Source organism: Saccostrea echinata, unplaced genomic scaffold (genome assembly GCF_033153115.1).
Source record: "Saccostrea echinata isolate AGI-Se365-2 ecotype Australia unplaced genomic scaffold, CSIRO_AGI_Sech_v1 ptg000027l, whole genome shotgun sequence".
Taxonomy (NCBI): Eukaryota; Metazoa; Mollusca; class Bivalvia; order Ostreida; family Ostreidae; genus Saccostrea; species Saccostrea echinata.
This window is the reverse complement of record NW_026889776.1, coordinates 1886453-1913412: the sequence shown is the minus strand read 5'-3', so window position 1 is coordinate 1913412 and position 26960 is coordinate 1886453. Positions and strand designations below refer to the sequence as shown.

Below are 26960 nucleotides of genomic sequence, written 5' to 3'. Positions count from 1 at the left end.
TAAAAAGTCTTGGTATAGTGTTAAGCTAAAATCAGTTGAAATGGTATATAAAATGCAACACTCTTTGGTTTCACAAATGTTATGAAATTAAAACATCGTTATCAAAACAGTGTATATGATATCAAGAAGCAAGACATTTTGATTACCATTTAAGTAACTGATGTACATAAAAAAATATGAAGTGTACCCTTATTTCTCTACAAATATCACACACCTTTGATTAATATCTTTAATGGTAAAAAATACCAATATTGCAACAATTTGTTCACAGAAAAACAATATACACATACTAGAGGAAGCCAGTGATGTGGAGTCCACTCATGTCAAAAAAAAATGATAGTTTTTAACCACTGTCTGCTTGCATAGATAGTAATTGCACTATAAATTATGACTTCAAAAGTTTGAATAAAAATAGAAAAAAAAAATCACTGAATGAATTACACATATTTTATAGTGGTGTAATATTGACTATTTAGTCTTTACCCATTTGTGAATGACACAATGACACAACCATATCAAGCATGAGGACTCTTCTTGTCAACATCACACACAGACTCCTCCCCCATCATGTCAATCAATCATCACAATAAGACTCCTCCTCTTTTCTTCTTTGCCGACAGCTGTCAATCCCTAATGCCCATGATGGCAGATCCTGTGGTTAGGCACCAAAAAAATAGCATTCACCTGCTTGCTCTGTGGAATCTATTTCTCCTTCAGGAACATATGGAATGGTTTGATCACAGCTTGTTCAGCTTATACAATTAAATTAATCTCCTTGACAGTATTGTGTCTCTGAATATTTTTTGAGTGTAAGTTTCATACTTCCTGTCCAACTCTATCATCCTTCAGAAATTCCTCCAAGCGGTTTTCTTCACTTGGAGTTACAGATGTTTCATTTGGAATAACAGGCACCGTCATGGAAACATTTGTGAAGAAAGCCATCTTTTCTCTAAAAAATATTTAATTTAACAATTCAACATCTTATCAAACTTCTTTCAGATGTATCAACAACATTCAACCTAGGATTACTGGGAGATAAAATAGGGATCAAAGCTTCTTTACTTTACAAGTGTTACATTCCTAAAGGACTGAATGTTTTATACCTAAAGGGCTGAGTGTTACACACCTGAACATACTTGAAAGACTAAGTATTACATACCTGAAGGACTAAGTGTTACATATGAAAAGGACTGAGTGTTACATATATTACATACCTGAAGGACTGGGTGTTAGAGTGAGGGCTATTCCTTTTCAGCCTTTGAACTTCTCTGGTGACTTTTTTCATCATCTGTTCAGCTCGTCTGTCTTGTTTTGATAGCTGCTTGCTGTCTTTATGAGCCTGAAACAGTATCATCATGGCACTTGCCATTAAATTGCAGATTTACTGTGAGTAGATGCCTATTCATCTCATTATCTGTAAAGTACATATTCATCAAAACTGACGAAATGTGATACATATATTATAATTCTCTGAAGACGCATACTTTTCCTATTTGAAATTAAACAAACCACATCTTTTAAGGTTAGGGTAAGAGTCTACCAGTAATTCTTGAGTTATCCATTTTATTCTAACACAGAATATTTTTTGTTGGATACATACTTCCACATAAATTTAATACTACAATATTTAAATGATCTAGTACACAACATTGAATGTGTTAAAAGTTTATAAAAATAGATATAAATCATTTTATTGATACATGTATACATATTGTTAGTGAATAAAGCTTGGGTAAAAGAAATTACTGGAATATATGTTTTACTCTGTATTTATAAGTTAAACTGAAATACAAATTCTCTTTTATTTAATTACATGTACATTTTTTAAAATTTTATATGTTGCAGTTTTTATATGATTGTCCTTAGATGTGTGTAATGTATGATCTATATACATACACATGTATAAAAAGATAAACTATATTTTTATTTCTTCATGGTTTTCATTTCTATGCAATCTTTCATAAATAACTATGGTTAATTTTAAATGTCAATTTACATAAATGGACAAACTGTTAAATGCCTGAGAGTACAAGGATTGCACATTCTAGTGGACAAGATATATTTCATGCATAGCATGCTGTTGAACAAGTGAATCCTTACTGTTCTAACAGCCTCAAGGTCTCTCAGTTTCTGGAAAACCATTATATTATCTATTCATCACAATTTGATAAAAACTCTCATTTTTATCCAAGACTTAATTTTTGTTTCAATTATGCCTATGCTACTTTTCACAAAGTTTTATCATTGCAGACAATTTATGTGGAAGAAAGTATGAATGTTATGAAGACCTTACCATTCGATCTGCTTCTGTTAGAAGTTTCTGAAACTGTTCGTTGTCAGCCAACCAGGAAGGAAGCTCAATCTCACCTATAACATATACAAACTTGTTCAAGAACTTGTGTCCTACTTTTTTACCTCTCTCTATATATTCCAGAGATCCAGATAATTTTTAACCTCGAAGTGTATTTACTCCCTGATTTTCAAATCAATGCAGATTTTGCTTTTCAGCAAAATAATCAAAGAGTATTTTGTTAATCTATTGCTCTTTTGACATCCAATGTGATTTTTAACTTCTTATCGAATAAGCGTTTTTGAAAGAGGAATGTAAAAAAAGGACAGTTTCTGCATTTATCAATTAGTTTAATGAAGTATATTAGGTTTTGCTATATAAATTGTTGGCATCAATCGAGGTAAAAGTTTTAGAGTTACTCCCCGTTTGCATTAAAAGCAAAAAAGCATTTATTATCATAAATCAATAAAGGTTTTTGGCCAACTGTAGATGATATTATTGCTACAGAAAAGGGTAAATATATAAGAACTGTTTAATAAACAGTGATAAAGGATAAATTAGACACCATGCGTGTTTTTGCGGGATTTTGACAATATCAACGTCTATGCGTCAAGAACGAAAATTTGGATGTTATATGAACAGTGGAAATCTGTGATATTTTCATACAAAATACGAGTATTTAATATTCAGATCTTTTTCCTGAAATGAAAATCGGCCTAGGTTATTCCGACTACGCTTATAAATCAAAATTTCCTTTTGATAAAAATTCAAACACTGAGCTGACCACAATTCACATAATTAGTACTTGTATCATTCAATCTGTCGTACATGTACGCAGTACTTTCGTAGTGTAATGCTTATTTATGATTGTAAATGCGTAATTGTATGCCCCGTTTTAATTTTTAATGCGTATTTTGAAAAATTCAATGCATATTTCTGCAAATACGCACCTTATCTGGAGCTCTGTATTCTATATATTTCTATATTGGTAAAATTTCAATGCACAGTATTTACAATTACTGGAGGGACAAAGGATAATTCCAGATAAAAATGAAACAATATTCTTGAAAGAATATTTCTTGAACATCAGAAGCATTTTTTTTATTGTACTGTTCAGATGCATAGTATTGAGAATAGACACACTTTCAACCAATTCTATATTCCGATGTTACAATTTCCATTGCAGAGCCTGCATAGGCATGACAACACTTGACAACACCTTTCATTTTTTATTTCAGTCTTTTTTATCAATATGAACTTGTATATGAATGGAATAAGAGTCTATAGATTTTTTTTTACATTTGTGGAAAGATGGCCAACCTGTGAGAGAAAGGAAATTTGTACAAGCAGAAGTCAAATCATTACCTATTAAAGCTGCTTATCATCTTCAATAACTCCAATAAAATCAGCATTTTTTCTCATATATTTCCTAAATTTTCTATTTCTATTTTCCTCATTTGGTTCTTTTCCTAATTGAGATATTCTATTCAAACATTTTTCAAATGTTGAAATGAAAACCTACATTATATAGCATTTAACTGTGATGGTCATTATTGATAAAAAAAAAAAAAACCCAGTAAATAAAGAGACACCTGATAAAAAAAAATTAAGCATCTTTTCCGCTATTCTGATATCTGTTCAATACCTACCCTTTGCTTTTGCATTCTCCAGCAGTGTGTGAAGCTCTCTCAGTCTCCTAATCTCATCATGAAGTTGTGCATGTTTAGTTTTGGAGGCTTGTAGATCCAGTTCCAGATCTATTGAAGTTCTCAATGGAAGTTTCTCCCCACGAATACCGTGAATAGTTGACTGAAGTATACAAGAAATTAAAATTAAAAGAAAAATATTACTTATAAACTTCTTCAATATTAAAATTTTTTTTACAATACATAACATGTATTAAAGTATTGAGTTTTGTGGTAAGAGTTGTCTCTCTTCTAATTCTTTTATCCATTCTTCTATCCATTTTTTACCATCACAAAATTTTGAGGAGGATTTTTTTTTCAATTTCATACACAATTCATTATTGTATCTACCAATAAAGTTGAAATTTTTAATAACCAAGATTAAGTTGTCAGTTAATATCTTACTCTTTTCCATCGCATGCTTCTGCGATCCAATGAATTCCTCTGAAATGGACCTTTCTTGATATGTGACATAGCACTGTCACTGTCGCTCCTGTTCAGCTATTAAAAAAGAAGATTTATAAAATAAACATACACCAATAAACATTGGACTAATGATAGCACAAAAACGTAGAAATTTTACATAAATCAAAATACTCTGGAATCACAGCTTACAAAAAATCTTCCAGGTTTGTGGACACCTTACCCTACACACATATTGACTGCCGGGTCTACATGCTGGAGAGAAAGTCTGTGACCTCCTGATAGTGCTACTCCTGGTTCCCTCCTGAGGTCTCCTCTTAATGGTGGCACGGTCAGAGTACATAGATACAGTGTTTGTTTCCTTGTCACAGGTTCCTGTAGTCATGGAGTCCTCCTGGTCAGTGGAACTCCCACTGTCGTCTTCGATGTGAACAGCATTATGGAGCTCTTCCATGACTTCATTTATTCTCTCATCATAGTCCTGGAAAATAACCCTCACCTGATTTATCATTATTTTTGTTTTTCATTATGGAAGGCATTGCAACTACACTCTACACTGAATTTCAATGAACAAATGAAGAGACTTGGAAGTGTGTGACAGTTCTTGGTGAATCAAGACCTCTGACAGCCAAGTACATTTGTATTTTTTCAAGTAAGTTTAAGAATGCCCCGCTTTATAACAGTTATTCAGATTATCAAGGGTTTTTTTAATAACTATTCTGTACATCAGCCACACATTGTGACTTGTCTTTATAACTTACAGCCTCATTTTCAACATCCTCCTCCTCCTCCTCCTCGTCACCTGTCATGATGTTCCTGTTGTACAACTTCTCCAAATCTTCAGGACCTATTGATCAAAGCATTACAATCAGGTCTTACAACTATATTATTTTGTAATCTGTTTATGGTGGATATAGGTAATAAATTATGTTGGCAAATTTTGAATTTGGTTGACAACATGAGCATGTAACATCTTATGGCACAGTAGAGCAGTGGTAGACAGTCATGACCTGCAGTAAAAACTCACCATGATTTCGTGTCAAAGTGGATGTCTGGGAAGATATTACTGTAGATTCATCACTACTCTCTTCTTTCAAGTACACAACCAAGGGATGCCTTAAGTGACTGAAAGATTGGAAACTGTTGTTTATTTTACTTACATGAGAAATCAGACGAAAACTAGTCATATTACAGTGTGTGTGAGTTGGAGTGTTACAGGACCCAGGTTAGCAGCTGATTCTACACACTTTATAGCCTTGAACTTTTACAATCTACTACTCTATGCAAGACAGGATAGAGAATTCAAATCAATGTAATCTGTGCACTTGTTCAACTTAATTTTATCTTTTCTCTCTCATCAGAACATAAACATGCAGTCTCAAAAAGTGGGAGTATGCATTTTACTTCCAGACGGAATTGCATCATTTGTAATACTTTCTAGAAGATGTTAACAACTGTTTAGGGCATTTCAACTTTCTATCCTCTCCTCTGTCTAATGCATGCATCACTGGTGTTGAGTGCATTTGAAAACTGCTAGATGTGCAATGTGCATTTATTTGATATGTAAAGAAGAAAATATCAATATTGAATTCCCATCATTGTAATAACCCCCCAGATTTGCTTACTTGTCCCTTTTTCAAAAATCAATTTATATACTTTTCTTGAAACTTTTTAGGAGAGCACAATACAACATTTTTACTCAATGACTCTTAAATAAATTGGAATGATTCTTTGATGGGAAATGTCTCTAAAGACAATCATTTAATTATTCATTTGAGGGAGAACAATAGAAATATAAGTACATATACCTGCCATCTCGGAGTCCCTCTGTAGGTGTCTGTCTGTCATCAGTTTTCTCTAACCTGGCAGAGGATGCTTCTAACAACTTCGTTATGTCCTCCTACAATTAAAATAATCAATTTGTTCAGGATTCATAAACACTGAATCTTATTTTAATTACAGTGTATATGTATATACAGCTTTGATTTAGCCAACAGTCTTTCTTGAGACCTTACGTTAAGCATACCTTTTGACTTTCTGGGGAGGCCACTGGAGTTTTATCTTTGGTGGTATCCAATTGTTTCTGAGTAGAATCAGAGGAGTCTGACTGCATGAATTTAAAGCTTAATACATTGTACCATTTCTGGGATACAGACTTAGGGTCAAAGTCTGCCAGGCTAACCTGTGCACAGCCCTGTGAAAAGATTGGATTATATGATCTTCTACAATACAGAATTGTAAATAATTTGTGATATTGTTTACAACTTATCTTTAATACAATCTTTCAAATAACAAAATTTGATTTCAGAATTAAGATATCAAACTTACCAGGCATTCTGAGCCCTGTTGATTGTTTAAGCTCCAAATCTGGACTTGCAGAGTCTTGTTAATGAGTAGTTGTTCTGGTATTGAAATCCTGAACTCTTCACAGAATTTGGGATGTTTTAAATCTGACAAAGCCTTTGTTGTCCATGATGCATTCTTAATATTGGGAAGTAATGCTGCCTTTATGCATCTATAAGATATAAAGATTCACACATATTTTTCTGAAAAAAGTCAACTTTATTCAAAATTGTTCTAGCATCATCGTACTCACCATAAGTGTAAGTAATGTATGCAACAGAAGCACATAATATGCCCATTAAAACAGATATCACAATTCCAAAATGAGACTATGGAAACCTACATTCATGTTGCAACATTCCCCCTTCCTAAAACTGACAAGGTTTGATGATTCTAGGTCTCACACTGTGCAAGATAATGTACAGAAGGAAATTAAATCGCAGAGTTAATATTTGCTATATTCGCAGAAATAAAAATTCCGCGAATTCAACATACCGTGAATAATTCTTCAAATAAATTAAAATATTACTGATACCTGAGATTAGATAAATTCTTTCCGAGTTTCCTTGCAAATATAAAAGCAGTAATTAATATAACGGAGATGTAGACTGTCTTCTAATTATGCGGGTGTACGGATCAACCACTAACACATTGGTGTTTTTAAAGTTTAACTGATAAAAAAACGTCTATAACTAACATTTAATTTTGCCATCCAGTAGAGGTGCGATGTAATTACCTATATAAGCATGTATGGTTAGATTTCACCCGTGCGTATCACTTTGTTAATTTTATAACAGTTCAACATTTTAACTATCAGTACTGCCAACTGATTTAGATTCAGGGGGATTTATTTATACTGCGGTAAATACTACTCTGTACGCTACTCAAAACATATCTATGATCGAAAAACTGCCAAAGGGCTTCCTTTTTTACCTAAATGTTTACAGGTTTGGATACGACTTAAAATCACTTTAATAAATCACTTTACAACATGTAGTCTTCTAATCGGCATCAGTATGGTGTTTCATGCTATTAAATCAGGTTCAGAATTGATACAATACGCAAGGAAAATAGTTGTAGTACATGTACTGAAAAAAGTTTACGTATAATTTTTCCTTTCCGCGAAATCATACGACCACAATTTGCTGCAAATTGAACGTCGCAATCTTTTCCGACCACGATTTTAACCTGCTGTACAGTATGATTCTGGCACAAACTGATCTGTATAGCCATTAAATTGTGAAGTGAGGTGACAGAGACTTTCTGTTGGGTTACAACACAATTTTCGCACTACAATGCATCAACTGACATGGTTTGACGATTCTACCAGTAGGTCCTAGACTACAAAATATGATCCGAACTTGTTTGATAATTTATATCCATTAAGTTCCAAACCTCCCTACCAAAAGGCATCATTTCGTTATGTTGGATGATTCATATCTCTAATTATGTAATATGTGGGTTATGTATTTACGTTAACAATAATTTATGAAAAGTGAGGTCAAGGTCAAAAGAAGGTCAAGGTCAAAAATATTGATGAAGTTGAACAGCTCTCATCAATATGTACAAGCAAATAAGGTTTGATACAAATATATAAAGTTTCTTTGAAATTTGGATAATCACTTATTTAAGAAAAGGTCAAGGTCAAAGGAAAGGTCAAGATCGAAAAATCTTGATGAAGTTGAAAAGCTCTGTATCAGCATATGAAGTTTGATAAAAGTATTTTGAATAGTTTCTTTGTAACTGACCTAAATGCAAAGAGTGATGGAAGGACGGAGGGATGGAAGATGGACATGACAAACACTATATGCCCAAGCAACATTCATGACGTGTCATATTAGCTCATTACCTACAAGCAGAGCAAAACTAGTGGCCCATGGGGCACAACACTCATCTAGTCTTCATCATCAGATTTTTTCCGATATATCCCTATGTAAAACTTAGATTACAAATTTAACCCCACCCTATGCCAGAAGGTCATGATTTGAACAAATTTGAATCTACACTGCTTAAGGGTGCTTCAGGTATAAATATGACTGATCAGGGGTTGGTTTTGCTGTTCTTGAGTATAAGACTTAGATTTTCCCTACATATTCTTATGTAAAACTTTACAATTGTCTGTACAACTGAGGTCATGATTTGAACTAACTTGAATTGGCACTACCTGAGGATACTTCCATATAAATATGACTAATCAAGACTTTGCTGTTCTTGAGAAGGTTTTTAAAGATTTTCCCTATATATTCTTATATAAAACTTTGTTCACCTATTGTGGCCCCACTCTAATCCTGGGGGTCATGTATTGAACAAATTTGAATCTACACTACCTGAGGATGCTTCTATATGAATATGACTGATCATGGCTTTACTGTTCTTGAAAATAGGGTTTTTAAAGATATTTCCTATATATTCCATGTAAAAATTTGAGTGCCCGTAGTAGCCTCATCTTACCCCTAAGGGGCATGATTTGAACAAACTTTTATCTTCTCTTTGTCAGGACACTTTCATATAAGTTTCATCTTTTCTGGCCAAGTGGTTCTTGAGAAGATTTTTAAATGACCCCACCCAATTTTCACTATAAATTTATTATCTCCCCTTGGAAGAGGGTGTGGTCCTTCATTTGAATCCCCTTCACCCAAGGATATTCTGTGCCAAGTTTGGTTGAAATTGGCCTAGTGGTTCTGAAGGAGATGATACTGTGAAAAATTTAGTACAGCAATGACAGACAATGGACAAATTTTGATCAGAAAAGCTTACTTGAGCCTTCGGCTCAGGTGAGCTAAAGAGTCTTAAAAATTAGGTACGACAAAATGATGGACACAAAGGGATTACACTATATGTGCTGACAATTTCATGGCAGGGCATAAAATCAATTCTGCAGACAGCACTGTAATCAATTTATCTGTTTTTATCTGTTCTCTATATTCTTTGTAACAGACCCTACATCAAATACAGGTTATAGAACTTGGAATAGAGACAACTTACACATTGCTATTCTGTGGGAAAGCTAGTGCTGAGAGATTCCTGGCCTGCTCTATACCAATGATTAGCTGGCTGTCAACACTCTTGTATCTGAAAGTAAACATAAGTCAAGTTCAGGGATTCTCATACTTACATCACAAACTCTCTAATACGAAACACATATCATAGCTGTGAATGCCTTGAGGAATCAAAAGATGTATATAAACAAAGATTGGAATGCTTACTTGAGTTTTATTTGAATTTGGGCACTTTCCAGGTTCATTTCAAACATGTCATCAATGGCATCTCTGAAAAATAAAAGCAATTCAGCAATTTTCTTCATGACAAATAGAAATCTGAAAAATCTGATACAAAGCCATTCTGATACTTTAAAAAAAAATTTCTATAAATAATGTTTAATTCTGAATTCAGAAAGAACTACAAACCTTTTGCTGGTGACATTCATGGAAGCCTCAAATACTCCACTGTCACCAGCCACTGACTCATCACTGACAGCTGCTGACACACTTCTGGTATTGCCACCTGACAAATTATTGCAAACACCGGAACTACTTTCACTGATTGGGCTGAGTGGGGGGTTAGACACATCCATGATGTCTGCAAGCTGTGACCTTTTGGCACTGATAACACTGTCACTTAATGATTGTCCTGGAGGGGGATTTGGCTGCACCAATGATCCTTTGCCAGCTTCTAATCTAGGCCCAGAGGGCAGTCCATTCAAGGGGTCTATGTTTGATTGATCTGCTATGAGATTGGCACCGGCATTATATGATAATGGTGGTGGTTGGGGTATGTTATAAGTGTTAACTTTCCTTGGCAAGCCAGCAACATTTGTCATGTGTTGTTGATATGAGGGAGGTGGTCCAACGTCATAAGGGGACACAGGGGGTGAGGAGGCAATTGAGGATGAAGATGAAATATCATTATTACTGGCCATAACACTTTGGAGATAACTGTTTGTGGCTGCTTCAGTCACATCAGACGACACCTGCAGCTCGTGGATAGGAGAAATACTGTGTCCTTGTAACAGTTTCTCCACCCTGCGATGCAGGTCCTGTAAATTTGTGTCAGGAGAATGCTGCTGGCCATAAATGTCCAGCATGTTAAGAGAGTTCAGTGACCCACGACTACATGATGATAATGAACCTAGTGATCCGAGGCTTGATCCTGATGACACAGAGAGAGTACTGAGAGACAAACTGAAAGTAAACAAAAGTAAATTGAAAGTAAGCACTGAATCTTTTCTGCTGCATAATCTTCTTTTAAGCTCTCTGAAAATCAGTTGCTTAGAGATATCTAATGTTTATTTTAACTGAAAACCAACCTGCGTAACTGTGATTCAAGCAATGATGTAAGTCTGGTAGTCTCTGCTAATTCTTGCATAATTGATGACTTTTCTTCATGAAGTTGAAGTCTACAAACAGTTTAACAATATAAGCCATTGCACTAGTTTCTGTATTTGTCAACATCATTTACTGCCTAAATTTTTTAAACATTTAGTTCAACCAAGTACAAACATTGTATAAATATCATCTAAAAGTACAACTTAATCCAGATGATTGCAGCGTGTGCACCTGCAGTGCACTTTAAGTGTGGGAATTCATTTTTCCACTGAGATGCCTATACTCACCTATCTGCAATCTGTTTGTTGGATATCTCCACAGCAACATTCAAATCATACTCTAACTGACTTATTCTTTGTTGTACATCCTTCATTTCTACCTGACTCCGACCTTTAGGATTTATTCCTTTAAGTTCTCGAAGAAGTTGCTCTTTTTCTTGCAACAACATAAGTCTGAAATATCAAATTCTCACTTTAATAAAATTCAATATTTAAAAAATATACATGTACTACAACAATGGAAAAACAGAAACAAGAGGCCCATGGGCTACAATGTCAACTAAGTCACCTCAACCCTGCTCATCTTGCAGATTTGAAAAATATATATACAGTAAAACTTGTCTAATCCGGCGACCAGTGGTTCCAAAATTTTTGGCCAGATTAGACAACATCCGGATTGGAGAAAATTGAACCGTCACAACAAGTTAAAAATTACATAGATATAAACAAAGAGTGAAAAATAAACACTTGATCAGATCTGTCATTTTTACGTTTCACCTGAAAAAATCGTCTATTTCGTTTGTTTTGAATTCTGTTTGTTGTTCAGAATTTTCATTTCTGTTTAAGTTTTATATCTCTTGGTCATTCATTAAATTTGAAAATCGTTAAATCTTTTAAACACACTCCAAAACTTCATCACATCGTAGCTGTAAATATTATTTTGTTAGGCACAGATTCCTTATTAACTTCTTTCTTTTAAAATTAATATGTTTGAATATTTAGACACAGTATTTGTTAATTTCAAATGTTATAATGAATATTGGACCAAAATCTTCTGTTGTTGTAAACTAGCGACACAAAGGGAAGTAACTCGAATTGCACGTCGTGTCGCAAAACGAAAGTAGAAAGGAGGTCATGAATAACTCTCCAAGTTTTTCAACCAACATGCTACACGCAACCATCACTATCACTCTTTCTTTTGCGAGTTTCAACGCCTTACTTGAGCCATTGATGATTTTTTTATCACAATTGTTAAAATCTAAACTGTCGATACAGGATAGATCATTAACGGGACAATAATTACCCCACGCGAGACTTCTCTAATGACCAGTGGACACAGGTAAAAATAAGTGGCCGGATTAGAGGAGATAATTTGTACTAATTATGAGCAGTTGGTTCTTTAAATAGCGGCCGGTTTACAGAATAGGCAAGATCCGGATTGAGCAACATTTATTAAACATAAATTATAAAGAAAATTCAAGGGACTAAAATATTACGCCGGACTGAACAACATGCCGGAACGCACAACATCCGGATTCAACAAGTTTTACTGTATATATTCCCACATACAACTTAAATCCTCAGTTGTGCCCCAGGCCTAGCCCAAATGGGGAAATTTGTATCTACAATAACTGGGATGCTTGTTTTTCCAATTTGACTAACTGGGATCCTGGAGTTCTTGACAACAAGATTTCTAAACATTTTTTGGTGGCCATGATTTGAAACAATCTTGAATTTTTACTAGATCTCTTGCATAGCAAAGAAGAAAAACTGTGGTCTTCCTTTTATTGTGAAAAATATTTCAACCCCCCCCCCCTTTTATTTCTACATTCATATCAAATTTGCCTTTAACATTCACTATTTTCCAGAAGAAATCTAATCTATAATGAAACTGCAAATTATTTCAGCATACCTTGTGAGGCAAAATTTAACAATTATGACAACTTAACTTTGTAATTTTATAAAGGAATGATAGACATTGATTCCAGTTAGAGTTATCTTTCTTATCAGAGGGTTGATGAAACCTTAAGGCCCTTCTTTTCTTTAGAAAATCTTTTAAGACTTATTCCAACATATTTCTCTTTAAAACTCTGATTCCCAAACTGGGCTCCACCCACGACCTTAGGGCTAGGAGATTCGTGACACCAATTTCCCCTGGGGGGAACAATAAAAGAATGTATTTCTTTACATATACACAGATGCAAGACATCTGCAAGTTTAATTTAGATGCCCCTTGAGATGAGCTGGAAAATAATTGAAACCTTGAGTTAACCTTGCTTCTTGAGACATACATACAGACAGATTACAGGGGTATAAAAACATACATGATCCTAAGTATGTAAAATTAGATGGATAGTGATTCCAGTATTTTGTTACACAGGTATAAAAACATATATGATCCTAAGTATGTAAAATCATGCTTCTCTGTAAACACTGTATCAGGTGTGTACTACACCCCTGGCCACTGACCTGTCTTTGTCAGACTCGTTCTGGCCTGGTATCATCTGATCCTCAATATTGGCCAGTTTGTGCTTGAGATTCGAAAGCCTTCGTTTAGCTTCATCATACTGAAGTCTCAGTCGTGTAATTTCTGTGATGTATCTGTTGCTGCCAGGTCCCTGCTGCAAGTGTCCAATTTCATCAAAATAATTCATAAACGAATATAATACTGAACACAATATTCGATTCTTAAATTTCTATCAACTATGAACCAAAATAATTGCATGTGCACAGGATATCACACTGACAGAATAAACAAATACAATGTTCAATTTATGAGAATGGAAAACTGTCAATGAGAGCATAATAAATGCCAAATGATTTTTTTTGACTCGTGGTGTTCAATTCAATTTCTTCCACAACACTGATATAAAGAAGAAAAAACTGAATTACCTCCCCTCTGAGGTCAGTTTGAGAGGCAGTGCTTGATTTGAGTGGTATAGACAGAGTTGATACATCTGGGGATGATCCACCATGTTTGTTCATCAAAAACTCATCTTTTAAGCGTGACAGGGACTGCAAAGCAATAATGAGAATTTATATACATGTATATGCATTTGAACTCATTGCACCTACCTTGAAAAAAAATTACAATTAGAGGGGATAAATAATTGGTGAACATGGTAAATATTTTTATTTTTGAAAAAAAAAAAAGTTTTAAATATTAGTTAGATTAGATCACTAAGAAATATGAGAATATTGCTTCCTGCAAAGTTACATAACTGCTGCATAAATAGAAAGTAATATTTCATAATACTGTATATGCACTCTTGATTAACTTGTGGGAGACAAGTATTCACATTAACTACATCTCCAAAGCAATTAGCATCACTGAATGACTCAATACTTAGGTTTTGTTGTTGCCAAAATTACATGCAAGTTATTCTCATACATATCCTGCACAAAAATTGCTTGCAGCTATGCTAGATGCTATGATTCATAACCAGAAAATTGCAATTTCAATGAAGGTTTATGTGAAAATAATTAATTCACTTTTCTCTATTTTACTAAAGATATTGGGGGGAAACAATTTAAGTGTTTATTGATATTCTTTCTTATTGTGATTTTGCAAGAATTGCTGGCAAATATTCAAGAGTTATATAATATTGCTGTTCAGCACAAAGCACCGTGAACTCCTGTCTCTCATATTGTTAAGTACACTCTCTACATCCATTCATATCAGGTAGTCTTCTACTAAAACAATTTCTAAAACCCTTTTTATCAATTATCAGATATTGAAACAGATTTTATTACAACCCTGCCAATCCCTAAATCCTTTATCATGTATCTATCTCAGTGCAACACTAATCCACAGAAAACTGAGGCAAACAATTGCAGCTAAAACAGGTTTTGGTGTTTTCTCTAGGAGCAAGAAAGTCTTAGAAGGTTTGGCAACTCTCAGAACATTTGATTTTTTATCAATTGTTCTACAGGTGTTAAGGGCTGTAGCAAGATAATGTTTTTGTAATACATTATAATCATCAACAAAACTTCTGAATGAACAGGTAGTGACTCATCTTGTCAGCCCCCGCTTCCTTCCAGCACCTCCCAACTCAGTAAACATCTACCAGCATTATTTCCATTTCAAAATTGAATAGTGCATTTTCAAGGTTTTGCATTGTATCCCAATGCAAAATCACACAGATGTGGCACTGTCACATTGTATGTTTTTTATCACATCAAGAAGAATGAACTAACATTTAAAAGTTAACTTTTATATCCAAAAGGAATAATTCATTAGTTTACCTGCATAAGACCCTGTTTTTCTTGTTCTCCATTAGACAGTGAGTTTTGAAGCTGTCGAATCTCAGACATTATTGAGTGAGCCTGATCTATGCTGTAGAAACCCCCTTCTCCAGACAACTTCTTGTCCACTCTGAAAAACATTATCCCATTCAATTGCTTCAGAGTATTGCTGGTAGTTGACAAGATATAACTAAAAAGACTGTATGATCAGACTGCAAAGTATCCACAATTTAAAAACTGAAGTCTAAATTGGTTTTTTATACAGAATAGCCTGCTTTATAAGTAGAGCACTGAGATGGAAGCATGCCTCCTCCATCCACTTACCAATCTCAAGGTTATAGGTCATGGCCAAGATCAAATAACGGACAACTTTAAAATAAATTACTTCACATAGGTATGAAATTACCGTGTGAAATTGACAGTCAGAATTGGTCATTCTTAACAGACATGTAAAATTATCATTTACCTACTACGGAGGTCAAGGCCAATTCCAATGGTTTTACAAAAATTTACTAATGTGTGATGTTAGAAAGATAAGCTATTCTCAACAGGATTTTTTTTCCACATTTAGTTATATCAATAGAAAAGCTAAGGTAAACTAAGAAAACAGTATGTAACACATCTTGATTAACAATTTGTAGACTGTGAATAGGTCATGCAAAAAGAGCTACAAACAACTAAACAAACTTGTGATTTGAGATGGAAGGACAGACAGATGGAAGGATGAACATCGTAAGTCCATAAATCAGAGTTTACTTTGCAATCTGGCCAAAAATATACACTGATATACATTTAATAAAACAGTAATAATGACAAGTGAAATTAATGTAAGCATTAATACGGTAAGCATGAGAATGGAATTTCTTGAAATATGCTAATTTGAAAAGACTTTCATAAGTCAACCATTCTTAATATCTATGTAGATAAATGTGCATGCAAGCAAATAAATCAAGCAAAAACTTATTTTTTGATTCAGTGAATACATTAAGTCACTAATTAGAATCACTCAAGTAAAATTAAGAATTTCTGGACAGATTCTTTGACAAAGCTGCATTTATTATGCTGACAGTGACATTACTGAGGGATTAGGATTGAGGGTTTCGTTATGTGTGTATCTGTTGTACATTTTGGATGATTCTCAGTTGTTGTTTGTTTTCCTATGCCTCTAATCCGTAGGGGTCATCTCTTCATACAGGGTGAACTCATGGTGCTTCTCACAAACAACATTCCACAAATTCCTGACCATCTCCAATTTTACTTATGATGGGGAATTTTTTGACAAGCCCAAGTCTCATTAGTAATGATAAAGTCCTATTGTTCACTGACCTTCCACTGGGTAATCTTTCCTATAGCATTTCTAGAGTAACATGTAGTTCCTTCCTCTTTTGTTAGCTGTTAATTTGTGTCAAACTAACAGAAGGTACTGAATATTTGGCATTCTCAAACAAGATAATATGTCCTGATATTGTAATCATTTCTTTTGAAGTTTTCCAATAGCTGGTTTATTCATTTTAAATAAATACTCAAGAACAACAACAAATGATAAAGTGTTAATCTATGAGATTTCAAATTACTTATTTAACATTTTTTTGGGTGGAGTAATTTGTAATAAATCAATATGACCTTCAAGAAGAAAACACTTAAAAGCAAGTGTTTAAAACTGTAATTCAATAAGTTTGGATACTTTTTTGAATTATTTTTTTCTCTCAACAATTTCACATAAATCACAAATATTGCTGCAAATAAATATACTAAATTTTAAAGATAGCAGTAGACTGGGTGTAAGCACATTGAAACAGAGATATAATGGGCCTAAGGCATGTGTTGCACATTTTGTTTAATTTCCTTTGAAATGAAAATCATTGACAGAAGTGCGTATATGTAATAAACTCCATAAACCCCCCTCTGTAAATGTTGGATTGCGTAATGTGTCGGTGTCTTACTGTGCTAAGGTTTCCACTCCCTGCTCCTTGTACACCATCTCAGCACGGATCTGCTCCAGCTCACGCTTTAGCCGAGCCACCCTGTTCCTGGCCAGATTCACATCCGACTTCAAAAGGTCAGGGTCATACTTAGTGCTGCCAACACTGGAGTTGGAATTCACTGCAAAAGGAAAATAAACATGATATGCTTTGCAAAAAGAGCAACATTTCATGTAAATTACTTGAAAACATTTTAAATATTGACAAAAATTGTATAAAACATTTTATGACTTACAGCTTGTCCTTGATGATTTCCATCCCCCCAGTGTGTCATTTAAATGTTCAAATTCATCCTTTGCTAGCTGAAGTCTCTGTTCTTTGACTGAGAATATCTCTCTCTTGGCCTGCAAGAACATCAGTTCACATTTACAATCATTTGGATTAATACACCACATTGTTGATATTTGAGCAAATTCACCGTTTCTGCACAGTTTTCATGAATAAAATGGGGCCCACAGTGTTCTCCTTAGTATATTGCTGCAATTTTTTCTTCAAATCCTTCATATCTTTTTTTGCATTGTCATGGTATGTTCAGATAATTTCTAAGCTCACAGAAAAATTTCCAAATTTCACTTCTGATGTCCTTTGCCTAACAAAAATAACCTTGAGTTTGAGTTTTTGACAGTTTTTGGTCAGAGAAAACCTGTATAATACACAACTAAGTTATAAACACTCAGTCAAATCTGTGACTGGTGACAGACACTTACATGTAAATAAATATAGAGAAAGAGGGTACATTTTGATAGTTTTAAAGAATTATAAGAATTTAAGAAAATTGAAAGATTATTTTTAAATTATTATGATATATATACCCTTAAACATCAATACCTTTTCTTCAGGACTTGAATTCATAATTTTGTAATTAAAAGACATAATTAAGCAAACATTTTTTCTGCATCATCTAGGTTCACAGGGGTTGAGCAAAATGTGATTAAAACCTACTAAAGCGATTATCATAAAATTAATGGAAAACATCAGCCTATTGTGGGACATTAACTAAAGACTTAATGTCTATGGAATTCCAATTCCAAATTTCCTAATGCTGAAATAATTAATGAATAGCACAGTTATGCAAACAGGTTGCCTCCTAGATTGCTAGGGGTGACAAAAAGACTTTATATAAAGAAAAAGATCTGCAAAATGTTATGAGTTTTATTTAGATCCATTCTGACCCTAGGGAATCCGATAGGAAATTAATTTCTCATAAAACTGCAATCAACTGCAAAAATCAGTATGCTACATCTGATCAGGTCCAAAAGTAATGTAGATTTACAAAGATTTAATGAAATTTCAAATTCACACCCACCCAAGACAATTGCAGATGAAGGGCTCACTGCACGGTGTTATCATGTGATCTGATTTTAATACATGGTCAAATTGTCCAATGCTTTAAGCCATTATTTCTGACCATGGGTACCAAAATTTTAGAACTTTGGTACATGGTGTATTGTTCCCCATTTTAACTTTCTTTTGTTTTATAGATGTTCAGGAGTAAGAAAGAACATTTTGAAAAATATAACACATCAACACACATCTCATTGAATTACAAGTATTACATCTGCTTTGTCTCCCCTTAGGGTTCTAATCCTATAAAGAGAGAACTTGAATTTCATAATTTTGACAGATGGCACATTACTAGGGCTGTCATGGTTAACCAAAAAGTTGGTTAACTGCAGATCAAACACTGACCATACGGTTTGTGTTCTCCTGATATCCTTTATATTTTACTACCCACACTTTGATTGGTTCTTTAAGTTGATAAATGATATTCTAATTCAATGACATTCTAAGTAACAGTGATAACTTGTTAACTGTAAAACAATATGACACCAGCATGTAAACAGGAGCATTTGGTTACCCTATTCTCTTTAGAAAAGTGGAAAGCCTTTAGCCTTCATTGGATTCCATGGATAAAGGCTTAAGTCTGTCTACTTATCTAAAGAGAATAAGGTTGCATGTGACCACAGGATGAAAAAATTCAGTGACCTCTCGTCCCATTAAATATTGGTATGTTTATTATAACTGAGTAAATTATATGTATAGTTTTTGCAGAAATTAAGTATTGTTTAGTTGAATATTGGTCTTACTTCAAAGAATCAAGACTCTTGAATCTGCCTACAAGATTTTCCTACAATAAGTAGATTTCACAGTGACAAAAACACAGGAGGACTTAATATTGAATCTATTAATATTTGAGATCTTGTATATATTTCCAAGAACTCCCTTTCTACTGCTAGTAAGGCCCAAATATTAACATTTCAGCCTTCAACTAATATAAATAAAAAAACCCCCAACTGAATCTGCTTTTTGAACATCTTAGTCATTGATATAGATATTTTCAGAATACCCAACTCTCAAGGATATTAATACTAGCATAATTTTAGATTAAATTACTACTTGTTTCAAGAATATAGGACCTGCATTATAAGCTTGGTTAGTAAAAATCATTTTGCCATGCTGAAATATGCCTGGGACATTATTTAAAATGAATCCTGTTGATGATGCTAATATGAACTTGAAAAAAAAACAACAACCTCAGTTTGCTTTTTCAACATCTTAGTCTTGGAGGCAGCTTGTATAAACTCATCAGAAGTCTTGCTTTATAATTTGTATGAATATCTTTGTAATTTTAACATTTCAAACTGAAAAATGGTCTATAAGAGCAGAAGAAAAAGAAGTAAAAAAGAAGCTTTCAACTCCATTTCATTATGACATTATGATTTGATAATTCATTAAAATTCAAGATGTTCAACAAGGCAAGAAATATAAAAAAGTTTCAAACATTTTGACCTTGCAAAGAAAGCACCTAGAATAATGTAGAAAATAAACAGAAAAGAGAAATTAGTCACTTGGAGCTTGTTGACAAGGTCTCTTTGAGCTGGACCACCAAAGAAGATGGAGTGTAAACATCAAAGCAGGACGTTTACAGTATGAAATAAGAAATGAGCTAAATAGTGATTTTTTTGTACTTTATGAGGCGAACAGAATGTGGAGGTCTAGTTAACAATAATGAGTAGGGAACTCTAACATATTCAATCATTTCAACTGGTAAAACTTATACATCATTTTAAATAAAACCATTTGTGTAACACCTAAAACACGGGAAACAATCTATTAAGCAACTCCAACCTTGCTGACATTTGATGTTTTAGTATTTTGACAGGTGTGTACAGGTGAGATGTGTTACCTGGAGGTCCTCCTGAGCTGTCACCAGGTATTCCTTCAGCATCATCTCCTGCTGCTCTCTCCATTGTTGCCTAGGATCTTCAAGCTGGTTCGATTCTGAAAAAATTAACCAAATACTCTGTCACTGGGTGTACAGTTTATACAATCCCTATTCCCTATAGTGTAGAGAGTCTGATAATTACTTCAACCATATGATATTAATGATGAATAAGTATGAACACTTCTAAATACCCAAATTCCCACGGCAGAATCTTAAAGATTCAGAGAAAAAAAATAACAGTACTGGGTTACTGATTAGTAACAACAGAACCACCACCTACCCAGAGAGGAGGGAAAACCCATTACCCCAGTAACTATTACCAGTAAGTGCTGTGAAATCCACATATAATTAACCAAATTCTGTTGGTTGACACATATACATGTAATAACCTGAATTGAAATGTAAGCAAGATAGTGAGGAAGTGTAGACCTTAAACCTGAACAATATCTGAAGTCTAAAAATTTAAATCAATCTTTGGACAATTGGACCAGGCCTAATGCATAATGCACTGAATTTTCCTAACCAGCCAGAAACACTATCTAAGACAAGATATTCAACTAATGACAGGAATTTCAAATAAAAAGATAAGTTATTGGTGTTTATAGATTTGATGCTGCTCAATCTGATCGTAAACAGCCAGGGAGATTTCTCTGGTGTAAGTGAGTGCAGAAAAAAAAGCAGTATAAAATGCTGGCTTCCTCTGCCTTCTCATGTCATCACAACCACACAACATGCACAACAGCAGCAGTAGTCTGGCAGCTTGTCACTGATTCTAGCCAGCCCCTCTATCATAAACAACAATTCCCAATATTCTCCATCAGTATCACTAAATGTAGTACACTTCAATGAACTCCACTTTAGCCATTTTGTCACTAATCTATCTTAAAAAATATAGAACATATTATGCATAATGCAGCCTCTTTAGTTTTTAAGCTATAAAACATTTATCAAATATGTCGAGTGTATCATTGATCAGTAAAATATGATATGTATGCAGTGTAGATTGTCAATCATTTTATTATATGAAGTTTGACAAAATGCTACCCTGTCTATAACCACTGGCATGATCCTCACGCATCTTTGTAATGGAACACGTAGCACACATATTTTAATCATCTCTGATCGCCATATAGACATGTATATTGCACTGTAAACCTGGTGTAAATGGAGAGATGGATGGGTGTTTAATTAATGCTACCATCTGCTTTTTATCACAGTAATACTGGAAAGCATATATATTTAAAACCAAACATTTTTCAAGAAATCTAATCACCTAGTAATTCACAGCCTTGAAATAACCTTTGATGCACACTTATAAAGGACAGTCCTTGCAAAGTCACCAATTTAAGTCATATAAAACATCTTTCAGTTGGAAATTTTAACATTTTAAGGTTTCACAGCAACAAATGAATAAACAGAACTTCAGTATATATATAACATAAATTATGCAAATAATAAGTTAATACAAGGCAATCTTTAGGTGTGTTTGATAGTTCTACATCATTACACCATCCAGCTAAATTTCAAGAGCTTGTTTTTGAAAACCAGGACTTTTTCATACTAAGAATGTTTTAAATATTTCAATATCTAATTAAAAAAAAAAGTCCCTGGCCTATTCTGCACCAATGGGGACAAACTTCACTCAAATTTATTTTACATCTATATTTAGTACATCTACACCATTAACAACCTCCCAATTCTCTAAAATATTCATTTTGGGACATCATTATATAGATCAACAAATTTTACTTTTATACTTCAGTAAAAATTGGCAAGTCAATTATTCTTTTGGTTATAATGTCTTACTTGAAATATACATGCAACTAATTGGAAGTTAAAAGGGAAAATGGGCTCAAGTGGATAAAATATCACTTTTTTGTAATAAGAATTTTTACTTTCTTCATTTGTTGCCCTGATACTTACGTTCGTTGTGGTTGATGAAATAGACACCTATTTGTTGGTCCACACATTCCTCCCACCCATAGGGGAGCTCATCCCCCACACAATCGGCAAACGTCTGGGGTTTGGTATACCTGCAAACATAATTGCAATTCAATGATCAATCAAAATGAAAATACATGACAATCACACTGATGAAAAGGAATTAAAAAACTTATAGGAACAAAACTAAATATTAAAACAAGTATCACACAGTGTTTATTTCACTAACTGTGCATATTACAGTACAATATGTGCTTATAATTTTCTCTCAGACTTTTCAAATAAAAATTTAAGATTTTAAATTCCATAACTATTCTGGACACAATCTTTTTTTTTTCCAATACCACTTCATAAGAATGCTTTTTGCTGAAGAAACCGAGTCTAAATTTTACAACTTTCTGAAAATTCAACTTGTGATCCAAAATACATCCAAACTAGAGTTACATTCATATTACATGACCTTTGCAAACCACAACCAATGATTGTAGTCAGTAGCATTTGTAACCTAATGCTATATAATTTTCATAATTTTATTTTTTATCATAAAGATGTATCATTTATTGCTATTATAAATGGTATTATTATAAATAAAAATGTAGAGTTCATGTTTGCTATCCTTCCCTCAAGTAGAACAAGCTCTATTTTGACATTCTTCTTTCATTCACTTATGTCCAGGGGCATATTTGTATTGGTGTGCATTAGATTTTGACTGTGAACCTCTGTTTGTGCTTTTTAAACTTACCTCTATACTAAGCAATCAATCTTTGACATAGTTGGAATTCTTCACAGTTAACACATTGATCTTGCCAATAATTTGAGATAAAGGACCAGTGAATTGAGTTGTAATGCCATAAACAATAATTCACTAACCACTATTGTTATTATCACATGGAGTCATACAAGTTCTTTACATTCTATCCTAATATTGACACAAGTCTTTGGAACAATTTAAAGCAAATATCTTTCAATGTACTACATGTATAAGTAAACTGTACATGTATTTTTCAGCAGTGTAAATAGATGTGAAAACGTGTGAGGTTCCTTTAATTCATTTTCCCCCTTTCCGATCATTGACATAGTACATTTGCAATAAAAGATGTTTATTCAATTAATCATATCTGGGGTTTAAGCCATCCTTTAATTTCTTGCATTCCTGATTAAAGTGCAAATACACAACATAAAGTCATTCAAAACATAACTATTCAACATATTTGTGGTAAAATAAAAGAGCATAAAAAAAAAATTGCAAATACCTACAATCAATTTAAAAATTATCATTTGTAGACCCTGTCATTACAAGAACATCCAACTCTGAGGTTTATAAAGAAAAGCAATTTCTTGTGCTTGTATGATTTGAGAGTCACTTTGCAACCAGCATCTTTCTTGGTACAACTGTCCGATTGTACCAGAAATGGTATTCATTGAATGCTTAATATCTCCACATACATAATTATCCTTCATTTCAGAAAAATTCTTTATGATGCAGACTTTGTAGGCTTGATAAAAATCTGCCGTTTTGAATCTAATGAAAAAGACCTTACTTCATTTATGAAAATTAAATGATAAACATGCTTTGCAATTAAATCTCTTTCATCACTTCCTAAAATTCCACTTGTTTTAAAAACCACTCAAGCTGAACATCATAAACAATCTAAAGAAAATCTGAGGCACTGTTCTAAATCCAGGTTTTCTTTGTTACAAACATTTAATACTCTGATGTGCTCCTGGCAGGGATTAAAGACACTCAGTTAAGAATTATACACATCATGTACACCAGAACACTGGAAATTCAGTATAAATAAATACAAACTTAACTAATACATTTATCACACTTGCATGAAGTATGCATTCTTTTTAAAGATAATTGACACTCCCTGGCAAATCATACAAAGAAAATTTTACTAGGCATGATGAGGGTCAAATCTAATATATTGACAAGCAAGCTGGTAGTGTACAATATCTGTATAAAATGCCACATTTGTCAAATCTGAAAATCAGAAACAAAATTGCTTATATACCAAGCTCTCTGCATTGACTTGTGACCAAGAAATTTACTTATCAAAACATATCTGGTACTTGCTTGACAATTTTTCAATAAAAAATCCTCAATTTGGAAAACAATATACCTCAGTCAGAGTGTATGTATTTTAAAATTATTACAGTCTGATATATACTCACTATGTCTATTTTGTGATTTTGTTGACACATTATGACATATTGCAAATTGTATCATCATGTCTTATTTAATAGGTGAATACACAATTGAAAATTAAAAAAAAAAAAAAAAGACAGCTTTCTCACCTGATACTGAAAACCAAAACATCAACAAATCCATCCTACTTCTTAGTTTAAAATCAAAAGTAATATGCAAATAGTGAACTCTGATCAGATGAAATTTGATGTCAAAATTCATGATAATAATAAGGATAAAATTCAACAAATTATGCACTTCTTTCCAGTTAAATTTTTCATATGACTTTTTTTAAAATTATTACTTTTAAAGAGTTTACCCCACATAAAAATCATTTGTTCAATTACCCAGCAATAGTCATATGTCTGTGAAAAGTTTTCACTGTTTCTGGGCAAAGACAAGCATTCATGTCAACGCCTAATATATAGATCTGTGTCCTTGGTAAAACTTGTGAATGTATGAATAGTATGCAGCATAAGAAATGGGTAAATGCCGGGACCCTAAATGCCACGGGAAAAAAAATAATACTAAATCAACAAAGAGAAAAAATGTGATCAAATATTTGCAAGTTCTAAAAATTATACATGAATTTTGAATTGAAATAAAGAAAATTGCAATATCTTCATTTATTAGAAATATAATTACTTTAGATGACTGATGTGTATCACTGCACAGTGCACAGAAATTCAAGAGATGTAACACAATGATACCTGAACCTGTTGAAATTAGACTGACAGCCTTAATCCACTAGCTAGAACAATAAGCCTTACACTACATGATGTTTTTTTTTAAACAACTGTCACTCAAAAACAATGGGTTTTAATTTATTATGAGAAAAAAAAATGTTACACCTGTAGCAAAATTTTTACCATATGATTGTTATTAATAAAAAAAATCAACATTGTAAACTAATATACAAAATTATTCCCTTTCAAATAATACTCTTGCACTTTTCAGGACAAATTGGAAGCTAAATCAAAAATCTGTTATACTAAATTTGACATTACCCAATACACATAGAAATGCATGAACTGAGCATTATGCATCTCTCTTTGCATTGCAAATACTCCTTCTTTTTTGAAAAAAAAAAAATAATAACTTCTGATGACCAAACATCTCATTCAACACAAATTTCCAAACATCCCATTAAAATGGACACAACTTCCCATATGATGTATTCCATGTGCATTGAAGTCATTTCTAAAAGTGCATACTTGTAACAGATAAGTTTTGATTTATATCAAAGGAAGAGTGAGGGAATGCATTTGTAACATATGTACTGATCAAGCACTAAAAGCTAACTGCCTTTTTCACATTATATGATTTTTAATGAAACACAAAGTCTTCAAACAATTCTTAATACAATGATTTCAATTAACGCCAGCAAATATGCAATACTTAGGATTCAGAACTGTAGCTCTATTGGATATAAAAAATTTGGATACAGACATACTATCTCTGGTATGTCTTTCCAAATTTTATTTCCAAGAGAGCTACTGTTCTTTAGCTTGTAACATCATGCATAATCATTATGAAAGTTTCAGTGCTCTAAAACAAACAATTTGAATATAGAGGGGAACAGTTACGCTAACTAACAACAATCTCATGCCAGCTGGACCAGTAACAGTATACAACTGCTATCAAAATGTCACATACAAGTTGCTGATGGTAATAAAAATGTTAAAGTAAGAATAAATAGCCTGGTATTCAAAGGAACAACATTTCCTTGGTTATACATGGTGTGTTTGTCCTGGTCAACACATAATTCCAATAAATGGGTTAATGTGTCTATTAACATAGGAGTATATTATTCATACAATTTACACTGAAGTCAGGCATTCATCAAAACAATGCAATTCGAAATATGCAGGTGAGGACTTACTTCCCTTGTCGGAACGCAATTCTTCGTCAATACACACTGCATATTTCACATCGAAGGTGCAATTACAACTCTCTCAAAATCTTAAACAACTCTGATTCACAAAAACACGAAATAATGCGTTCTTAGAAAATAATCATTTGTACAGAAACAAGGTAACATAACATACTAGGTGCTTCGACAGGGAAAAACGCCAGTAATATCTCACCTGTCCCGCGGGTCAATCCAAGTTGTTCGGTGAGTAGTGTGGTCTATAAAGAACTTTTTTCCATCATAATCAAAACATTCCTCCCAGCCTTCGGGAAGGGGTAGTTCCCCCTTTCCTCTCTTTGGCATATCAACCCAGTGTTTTGCTTTGCACAATCCATAGACTTGCACGTCTAAATCCTAAGCGAACCACCATTTTCTTTTGGCAATTAGCATATGTGACG

The 26960-nt window shown here is 33.4% G+C and overlaps 2 protein-coding genes across 3 annotated transcripts in view; both read right to left on the bottom strand.

Annotated features, from left to right (window-relative positions):
- LOC133193419 (uncharacterized) overlaps positions 1-26960 on the bottom strand; it is a 144129-nt gene that overhangs the window by 39802 nt on the left and 77367 nt on the right. The window lies entirely within an intron of this gene.
- On the bottom strand, positions 11-26960 carry LOC133193417 (protein KIBRA-like). Of its 2 annotated transcripts, XM_061329351.1 has the most exons (25): positions 26738-26960; positions 22442-22551; positions 20480-20574; positions 17528-17636; positions 17254-17413; positions 15311-15440; positions 13958-14080; positions 13535-13686; positions 11354-11518; positions 11048-11137; positions 10149-10922; positions 9948-10010; positions 9727-9813; positions 6727-6913; positions 6425-6592; positions 6207-6298; positions 5426-5523; positions 5160-5245; positions 4622-4879; positions 4381-4476; positions 3940-4099; positions 2294-2367; positions 2101-2130; positions 1215-1339; positions 11-949 (listed from the first exon to the last, which is right to left on the bottom strand). In XM_061329351.1, exons 1-25 carry the CDS (start codon positions 26863-26865, stop codon positions 817-819), a joined length of 3693 nt encoding a protein of 1230 aa, XP_061185335.1. In that variant the 5' UTR covers positions 26866-26960; the 3' UTR covers positions 11-816. The 2 variants fall into 2 exon arrangements, with proteins under 2 accessions (XP_061185335.1, XP_061185336.1); XM_061329352.1 differs by lacking the exon at positions 2101-2130.